At 41.7% G+C, this 10357-nt stretch overlaps 1 protein-coding gene across 2 annotated transcripts in view; it reads left to right on the top strand.

Moving 5' to 3' along the window:
* basp1 (brain abundant, membrane attached signal protein 1) overlaps window positions 1-7210 on the top strand; it is a 43821-nt gene extending 36611 nt beyond the window's left edge. For both annotated transcript variants that reach the window (XM_015035345.1, XM_015035344.1), the window contains exon 2: window positions 4179-7210. In XM_015035345.1, the coding sequence (XP_014890831.1) occupies window positions 4195-4818 (624 nt within the window). In that variant the 5' untranslated portion in view covers window positions 4179-4194 and the 3' untranslated portion in view covers window positions 4819-7210. The remainder of the gene's footprint in view (window positions 1-4178) is intronic.
* Window positions 7211-10357: the final 3147 nt, after the last annotated feature.

Below are 10357 nucleotides of genomic sequence, written 5' to 3' on the forward strand. Positions count from 1 at the left end.
GGAGGTGGGGGGGCAGGAGGGGAGGTGGGGGGGCAGGAGGGGGGGTGGAGGGGCAGCTGAGGAATTTTTCTCAGCATGAAGATGAAAATTATAATCTCATATAATTCCTGCAGACCTGCGTTTACTGATCTCCTTCAGTTTGTCTTCTGTTCCCATTTCTCCTTTAGTTTTTTTTTCCTTTCTGCTCTGCAGTTCGTCTTCATTTCTGTAAAAGTATAAACATAAACATCATCCAGTCTCTTACCATTGATCTCCATAATCATAATTTACAATTCTTGTAATCTCCAGTTTACAGAGGAACATCAGATTAGTGTTGAGTCAATGTGACTCTGATCCAAACCCAATGAAACCAGAACTTCTCTTTCTGAAGCACCGACATCTTCAGATGTTTCATTTTAAGACACAAACTAAGAATTTCTTTGGTGTTTTGCTGTTTGTATGAATTATTTTGAGAAATATATTTACTGTTGATTCAAGAAATGCACCAAAGTGACTGAGAAAAACTGTAACCGTTTATGTTTAAATGGTTTTTACCTCAGTAGATCCTCAACTTGTTTACATCAAGAGCCTAGTCTAAGTACGTAAAACAAAAAGTTAAATCCACTTAAATTATTCAGTGAAAGTCGTCAGTAAACACCCAAAGAGTCCCTGGACTTTGAGGGTTGCCAGGTTGTACTCACTCTGATTTTCCCGTTAGCTGTTTGGTTGTAGAGCCGGACTGCAGAGTTTCAGCCGAGCCGCTGTGGAGGCGTGACAGATGACTCTTCAGAGACGGCGAGAAGTTGGAGAAGAATCTGAGGAGACGCGGCCATCTGCTCCTCAGGAAGCCGCTGCCCTGCCTCGACTCGCAGGACTCGGGCCTGATTGGAGATTAATAATGTTCCATAAATACTTTTCCAGCGAGGGCCGATGCTGCGATCAATCATGCGCTTTGTGAGCTCAGCAGCCTTATGAGGCCGGGCCTGCGCCGCGCGCTAACTGCTGAACATGGCGGAAATAAAGCAGGACAAAGTAGCTCAGCAGGTTTTAATCATGTCAGCGAACATTCCTGGGCGAGGAGATGCATCATGTTGGAGTTTCGTAAAGTCTGCAGATTTAAAACAGTTCACCTTCTTACAGCGACGGCTCCCAAAGCTCTGCTACAAACAAACTCCACTTGGGATCTTAAAGCAGAGCAGAGAATCACTGTAAGGAAACTGAGACTGAAATCTGAAAAGTGTGGTGTGCATTTGTATTTCCCCCTTCACTATGAAACCAGTAATGAAAGTCCAGTGCAACCAGTTCTGTTGATGTTTGTTGGAGAACAAAAAGCTAAAACATGAATTATGATCTCATATTATGTGTGTTATATTTATAGACTAAAAACAAAACAGATTTTATTTTCACGCCAAGGGGAAATTCAGGCGTAACAGCAGCATCAAAGGTTCAAACTAAAAAGTTCTTAAAGTTTAACAATATTCATGAACTGTATCAGTAATATTAATAATTTGCTGCAGAAGACTGGAACACAAAACGTCTGTCTGATCCGTCTTCATCCTACTTCGTGTCGTCAGACTGAAGCAAAACATGATTAAATTCAACAAGAGAGGAGTTAATAGTTAAGACACCCTGACTTTAATAAATTATTTCAAAACTGCTTTTTGTATGTATTGAGGTAAAATAAAACAAACATGGAAGCGCTGAATGAAACATTTCGTAGTGATTCTGGTCGGTTGCAGCTCCATCAGGTTTCATTCTGCTAACAGTTGCAACATACTGAATTGTTTTTAACCGATTAGTATTTATTTGCCTTTCTTCTTTGCTGATGTTTAAAATGACGTCACAGGATCATATTTACTGCCCTGCAGGTTTCAGTTGGTCTTTTGTTGGACTTGCTGTATTTTCTCCAGGTTGTCTCCGCGCCGCCGGAGCTTTTTACACACTGCAGGGCCGGGAAAACACACGCCTCCGGCTGAGCCGCCATTGTCTGCCGGCTGATTGGGGCTCATTGTCCAGCGGCGTCAAACGACGTGAAGAGCTCCATTGTGGGCCGGAGAGAGCCGAGGCAGGAGCGGCGTTCCTGGCAGCCGCCAGCCGCTGGACGGTCACAGGAGTTTAGCCTGAATAGTGGACTGATTCAGTCTGTGGCCGGGAGGACATTAGCATTTTGAGCGGATTCACCGCTGGCGCCGGTCCAGTCAGGGAGAGTCTGAGAGCAGCAGCAGTGTTTCACCGCCTGGGAAGACGATTCACTTCACACACATCATCTGTACGGAGGAGCATCAGGGCCAATAAAGAACAGCAGTTATAACAGGAAGAAGAAAAAATAATTTGTTTTTTCTCTCCGAATTCTGAGAAAAAAGTCAGAAATTCAGAGATTGTCACAACTTTTTTTTTTTTTCCAGAGGCATAATTTGTCTCCCGTACATCTGGAGTACCAAACGGGTCACTTCTAGTTTCCACCACTTAATGAGACAAATGATTAAAATGAACTGTAAAAGATTACTGTTGAAATTCAACATCTAGTTTCTGTTTTCTGCTCTGAATGCAGAAGTTCAGCATCCAGATGTGAACCTGAAGGAGGTTCAGAGGCTTCGCTTCCAGATTTCCCTCCATCAGTTCAAACCAGCACGTTTTGAGCCGTTTGCTCTTGTTCTGCCTGATTTGCTGCATGTTGAAGTTTCCTCCCTGTGAAGCAGGCAGATGGTGAAACCTACCTTCAGCTGATTGAGGAGCCAGAAAGATGTGTGTGTGTGTGTGTGTGTGTGTCTTTCGTCTTGGCATGCATGGAATGTAATGTTCCACAAAGTATGAAGTTCACTGAGTTCACGGTGCCGCTCTGTGTTTAACGGAGGATAAGCAGACCTGGTTCCTGGTGACCAGAGATGAAACGGATACGCGTCTCTCTGCTGATCTGAGGTCAGGCTTTCTGTCTTCGTGGGATGTCGTTTCACACCTCACGTTTCCAATCGCTGATGGAAAACAGACACACGCACATGAAGGATTGGGCCGAGATGAGTTTAATTAGAGACACACACAGAGTGGTGCAGGAAAGTCTAAACATCCACAGCGTTAGCATGAAGCTACGTTACTATACGATGCAACATGTTGCCTGACGCGTTGCTCTCACATATCCAGTGTTTCCAGTGTCTGTATGAATACTTGCAGCTTTGTTTTATCTTCTGTTCAAGTAAAACTGGGTTGTAAAAGAACCAAGTGGTTACACAAATCAAATGACATCTTGAGCTAAACCAGTGGTTCCCAAACATTTTCTGCCCCCCCTATGGATTACAAATGGCTGTCTGGTTGAAACGACGCGTGTGACTTTTTTGGGGACAAAATGAATGTACGTAGCTGAAAATAGACACCAACATCGGTAGCCTACAAGCTACTTGTTAAGCTACAGGTGCTGTATTGATATTAGCTAGTCATCTTTTAGCTAACATTACCTGCATCCAACAGCTTTACTCAACTCAGTCGGTTAGTTTGGAGGGAAAAACTGAAAAGTTATTTGCGTTTTGCTGGTTTGCTGCCGTGATTCTAACACAAACCTACGTAGCTCCGCCCAGCAGCAGCAGGTCTCCTTCACAGGTGGAAACCCAGCGCCGTAGCGCTCATGTTGCGTTTAAAGGCGGCTCCGAAAAATAGTTACAACATGTTAACAACGGATTAAACAGTTTTAACTGCTGATAAAAGTGACAGAGGACACAGAGATGGGAAGGGAGGAAGCCTCTACTGTATCAAATTGACATAGGAATAACAGAGAGTTGGCCATTCTAAGGTAAAAACCCAGCGCATACAGTGTTCATGTTTTTTTTGGGTTTTTTTATCCAGACGGCTTCCCGCGCCCCCCCTGCAATGACACGGCACCCCCCATAGGGGGCGCGCCCCACAGTTTGGGAACCTCTGAGCTAAACAATATGCTTATTGCATATTGAGATATTTAGCAAACAAGAATTGGCCGAACTTTTAATCTGTAGATGCAGAAAAGTGGTGGACAAAAAAAAAACAACCTGCATTTGTACCTGCAGAGAAAAGTCACCAGTTTCCCTCCACTTTACACCTACGGATTATTTTTGTTTTGGTTTGTCATTTAAATCCCCAAAGCCATAAATGGTTGTAAATAATTTTGTAAAGGCTTGGATAACAACCATTTACATTAGAATACTAAGTTTACTTTTTTTCTCCTTCTGTTTTAGAGGCCAGAGAGTTAAAATGGGAGGCAAGCTCAGCAAAAAGAAGAAGGGATACAATGTAAACGACGACAAGTCCAAAGACAAAGACGCCAAAGCAGAAGGCGCCTCGGCCGAGGAGAGCGAAGCACCGAAGGACAAGAAGGACGAGGCCCCTGAGGCCGGCGATGCTAAGGAGGTAGCGAACGACACGGCGGCCAAGGAGACGCCGGCGGCGGACGCCGCAGCGCCGAAGGACGAGGAGAAGAACGCTGCTCCCGCCGCCAAGGAGTCGGAAAAACCTGCCGCCAACGCCGAGCCCAAAGCAGAGGCACCGAAAAGCGCCGACGCTGCCAAGGCTGACGACAAACCGGCCGCGGCCAAAGAGGCGGCTCCCGCCGCCAAGGAGCCGGAGACGAAGGCCGCGGCGCCCGGCGCTGCAGCCGAGAGCAAAGGGGAGGCCGACGCCAAAAAGACTGAGGCCCCCGCTGCACCGGCGGCCAAAGCCGAGGCGGCCCCGGCGACCTCACCTGACCCTAAGCCCACAGAGGCAGCGGCTCCCGCGGCGACCAAAGATGGCGCCGCTGCGCCTAGTTCAACACCAGCCGCCGACGGTCCGGCCACGGAGGCGCCAAGCAAGGATCAAACCGTAGCAGTTCAAGATTAATGGACAGCTTGTTTTCCAAAACGAAGAAACAAATGACCTAACTCAACGATGACAAAGATTTAAAAAGAAAATGAAATTACTAGCCCGCCCATATTATGATAACAATAATAATAATAATTGTAATGATGATAATGATGATTTGTTGAATGAGGAGGACTGGAGACGTTTCCCACCAATGCGTATGATTATTGCTATTATTATTGTTATGTTTTAATCTATTTTTTCTGCTGTAGTATTTGAACTTTGATACGAGTCTGTGTCGGCCGTGCGCCTTTGCAACGTCACCTTCATCCTTCATCCACTCATAACCTCCAAATTGCCTGCATTCATGCTCTCACCTGCAGCCTGCGCTGCAGAGGAGTGAGAGGTCAAAGGTCATTTCACCAGCTGGATCTGCATTACATCTGTCCAGCCTTTGACCCAGAACGTCCCGTTTCCCGGGCGGCGGAGCTGTAACAGTTTTGACTGAGAATGCTGAAGCTTTCTGGGGAATTTGAAAGGTTGAAAATCGCTGGCTTTGCAAATAATTGTAGGATTTTTTCACATAAACTTCTACATTTTGTACTGAAACCCTTAGCTATATTGTAAGAAAACTAAGTGGTTTTTTAGCATTTGTAATACTTAAAAAATTTGCAAAGCCTTGCCAAGAATACCTTTAAAATGTTCCAGTGAAGCTTCAAGCGATTCTCTGGTCTTTTAATCCAACAGATAGTGACATATCCAGCAGCCAGGCCAAACAATCTGAGAGATTGTCTGAACTTCTTGTCAGGCTGAAACGGTGATGTTTACGGAGCCGGGAAGACGCTTTGGGAAGGACATGTCCAGTTGTGTCTTTCTAAAGACGGCAGACTAAACTGGCACTCAAACATCCTGAGAGGCTTTTCCTCCTGATCTAAGATCCTCAGTTTTAAAACTGCAACAGCTCTTCACTGTTAGGTTTCACATTAAATACTTCAGTATTTAGGTTAACCTCTTTAAACATTCCTCAACAGAAAATGAAACCATTTTATCAAAACGTTCATCTGAGCGTTGATGTAGTTTCCTTCACCTTGACATTCTGGTATTTAGAAAAGAAACGACTTAAAATGGTAGAAAATTCATCCAGGTTAACTTTGCTTTGGCTTCATATCTTGATATATTTGTCAAATTTGACACCCAAGATATCCTGCCTCTGAGACTTGATTGTTACCAATTATTCTTTAGAATTAAATCTAGTCAAATGTTTCACTCTTGAAGAAACATTTTCTGTTTTCAGCAGAAGTTCTGACTTTTCAGTCCATCCTGTAACAAACTCCAAACACAGAAACAGCTGCATATAAAGCAGCAACACCAGCAAACATCTGGAATCAGCAAACATGGAAAATCATTCATATGTAAGCTAAACGTCAGGGGGCCAACAACTCACATACTAATTATTGGAAATGATTTCATAACTCACTGCTCACAATTTACAAAATATAAGTAGAACTTCTTTAAACTTAAATTTGAAAACACGTCCAGCTATTTCTGAATGAGATTTAAAGTGCCAAATAAAGTTAAGATCTGAAATTATTGCTCCTCCTTCGTCACCAAACCTAAAACGGGATAAAACCTGGAGCCGTTTCCACCAGAGGTACTTTGTTTGGGAAAAGACTCTGAGTTGATTAATCCTTTTTGTTAGCATGTTTGTTAGCATCTGTAGCTCTGGAGGACACTGGAAAAGTAGAAAGTTTAGTGGCAAGCAGGAATCCATGTTGTAACTTTGATTAATGTTGAATTAAACAAAAAAAGGAAATAAAGTTTATGAAGTAGTTATTCTCCTGTCTTTGCGACGTAATGGGTTCAGATTCTGCTTGTGACCCGGTTTCCACCAGTTTCACCCAGGCTCTAAAACCAATGTCTTTGCATTGTTGGAGAGTAAAATACTGAATACCAGCAACCTAAACTCCGACCTCCAGGCCTTCCTGTTCCCTCCTGTGCATAAATGCAGGTCTCAGTGTCGTCACCTCACCGTCCGTCTCATCCACCGACACACGGCGTCTTCCTTCCAGCACTCGTTGAACCGTAGCAGAAACAAACATCCGAGGACGGTTGTGTGTCACTTGATTATGTTTCTTTTCTTCCTCTCTTGACTCAGTAAATTGCATGTCTGTGGTTGGGTGAACCTGTAGTCCTGTCTTTTTGGTCAAGTGGAAAAAAATAAAAATAGAAAAACAAATGAGTATTGATAATTTCTCAGTCTGCATCCATGCCAACTACGATCGATATTTTCATTCCATGTCTCACCGCAGCTATTTCTACATGTTCATTCAAGCAAACAGACAAAAAAAATGATATGGAAATTGATGCGTTAAAATTATATGTACTTGTATAAATGGTGCAACAGTAATAAAATGTCAGAAATTGACTTAAAGATCTTGTGCAAGTGAATTTTTTTCAATAGGGAACCAGAAGAAGAAGAACCTGGGCGTTTGCTGTGCACAGGTCTGATGACTGTTAATATACAATTCATTCATTCTACATGTGAAGACAATGTCTGCTAAGAAAGCACTGAGGTCATTTTACGGAAAACAAGAAAAGCAGAACAAAAAACGTTTAAATGTTACATAAAGTATCAGCCAGCGAAGTTTCTGCATTCGTTTGGTGACACAGAAGTAAAAGTTGCTTTAAAATTTGAAGTAGGAACAACAAGTAGATGCCAAGTCAAAGTGACCCGAGGGCAGAACCCTGAGGAATCCCACATGTGACAGAAAGCAGTCCCAGCCAGCAAAGTAACATTTGCTTTGGACATAAAGGTGAATTACTTTCTGTTCTTTGGAAAATAAATAAAAAGCTCCAGGGTTGATGTGTTTGATCTACAAGCCAATGAGCCTGAAAGTTTAAAACCTGCTCACTGCAGCAGCGACGCGACTGCCAACACAAAAACACTTCACAGATATTAGCTGAATTTTCCAGACAGTTAAAGACTTGAACTAGAAATCCAGCAGAGACTCTCTGGCTGGATCAAATCCCTGCAAGCTGCTCCCTCCCCATGTCAGTCACAGCCAGTCGGATCGTTCACTTTCTGCCAAACGACGTGTTAACTATCTGGATGCCTGCAGACCAGCGAAGCTTATAAATACAGGTAAAACTCTGGACTTTCAAAGTTAAAGACCCAGAGAATAAATCGTACATTTTTCTCTGGCATAAATTAAACTCAGAAACCCCAGAGTTTGATGGGACAACTGAGATTTTGCTAATGTTGAAAAAACACAACTTCATAATTGCCATGTTTCCATTAAGTAAGAAACATAATTATTAAAATCCCACATGTGGAAGTTTGTTCACACAGTAAGTAACAAAAACCTGCAGCGCTAATGTCATCCTACCACTTCCTGTCTTCTTCGTCATTTCTGCCAGTAGTAACGTCCGGCTGTAGACCATGTGATTCGAAGTGTTTCCATTTGATGCAGCCAAAAATCCTAACAAACACATTTAATCAGAAAACATTAGTATTACATGAATTTATGTTTGTAATTTCAGTTTGAGTACCTTTATGATCCATGGAAACCAGCTGGTGTCGGTTTCCTGTTCTGACGCACAAACTGACATCAACCAGAACAGAGACATGCCAGAGGAACGGATCAAAGATGGCCGACATGACGGGTCCTAAACCTCATGAATTTACATTCTGGTTTTTCTTCAGTCCGTTTGATTTTACTCAACAATGCAACAACTTTAAGGTTCCTGGTGATCTGTGGGACTAAACCAAAGTTTTGTTGGTTGAGTCACCAATAAATCGACTGTCTGCTCATCATGGAGGAGGGATTGCTGCAAGGCCAGATTCCTGAGGGAGAAAATGAAAATGTTTCATTGGAACTGATTGTTTTATGTGATGGTTGATCTGGTCTGTATTCAGATGTCTGTCAATCTGACTAAAGCTACTGGAGTGAATATTTCTCCCTCTTTTTGTGGATTTCTTCTCTTTTTAAAAGATTATGGGAAAAATTACTTTTTTACAGCACTGCATGTTTCTAATCATAATTTATGACAGAACTCACTTCCTTTTTATTGTTAATTATAATGAGATGAAATTACAATCAGGTGGAAACGGTTCTGTTTATGACTGAATGCACTCAGGGAATAATTACAAAAGCAAACCACACTTTTCAGATTTTGATATTTGTAAAAATGTTTATTTTTTCACAGTTTTGCACCTGTTCTGTGTTGGTTTATCACATAAAATCCTGATAAAATCCTTCTTTTTTTTTTGTGGATACGAGGCAAAACATGCATAAAAATCAGAGTGAATTATTAACATTCGATAATGATTTTTGCTTCTTTTAAGAGAAACAAAAGCCAGTTTTTACTTCCTGATGGGTCGGCTCTGTGCTCTGACTCAGAGTCTCGGTTCGTTCGGTCGACTTGGATCATTCAGATAAAATATTATTAGACTGTCTCTGAACGTTCCCGCCGCCTTGGCTGGGTTATAATTTTACCGGCTATAAAAGAAAGGAAAATATTGATGTGAGCAGAGGAATGAGGAAAAGTCTGGAGCTTGGCCAAACGATGATGACTGATGGCTTTATCTGCTCAGCCTCCCTGCTGCTGTTAATCATGAACCTCATCGCACCGACTGATTTATTTCAGCCAAACGCCGTTTATCAATCATTAAATGCTCTCACATTTTGAGCCAGAGGCAGAAAAAGGTCAGATAAGAGAGGAAGCAAACACAGAAACAGGAACTGGGTGAAAACCATCCAGTTCTCCTTCAAATAAAACCAGCAGCGTAAACACGGATCAGGACTTTAGATACTTACAGAGGAGAGAAAAAATGTTTGCTTCCTGATTCCTGTTTAATACTTTTAATGTTTCTCACATTTCAGTGTTGAAAAAATGTGAAAAACAAGTTAAAAAAAAAGGAAATCAGTAAAGGGAAAACATATGGAAGCTCATTTCCACCATGAAGGAAAAACAAAAGCTCAACAGGAAGTCATAATTATGAGCTTTAAAGTCATAATTAAGATTTTTTACTGCCTTTTTTACGATTGAGATCGGAAGTCATGCTGTTTATCTGAGAACATTATCTCCTCCATTATCTCTAAATTATGACTATATCTCATAATTCAACTTTATCTCATATATGTGATGCTGGAAGTTGAAATTGTGACTTTGTATCTCATAACTATGATTATTAAAGTTGACATTATGACTATTTTATCATTTGAGTTTGTGTATCATAATTGACTTTCAATCTTGTAATTATTACTTTGAATCTCATATTTGCTACTTTTAAAATCAAATTTATGACTTCTGGTTTCAGCTGTTATTTTTCCTTTCCTGGCAGTAATGGGCTTCCATAAAACTCTTTTTCACACCTGTTTATGTTTCCGTGTCTCAACATGTGGAGCTGGTACAGGTCCGTTAGTCCAGCTGGTAGAACCAAAGACCGGAGGATGAAGTTTGGTTCCAGTTTTATTTATTAAAACCAGAAAAAAAGATTCAGGACGGGTTCTGGTTCCAGCCAGCAGTGAAACACGTCTATATATATATATATATATATATATATATATATATATAT

This window comes from Poecilia latipinna, unplaced genomic scaffold, assembly GCF_001443285.1.
Source record: "Poecilia latipinna isolate Pla-1442-1.1 unplaced genomic scaffold, P_latipinna-1.0 Scaffold331, whole genome shotgun sequence".
Lineage (NCBI taxonomy): Eukaryota > Metazoa > Chordata > Actinopteri > Cyprinodontiformes > Poeciliidae > Poecilia > Poecilia latipinna.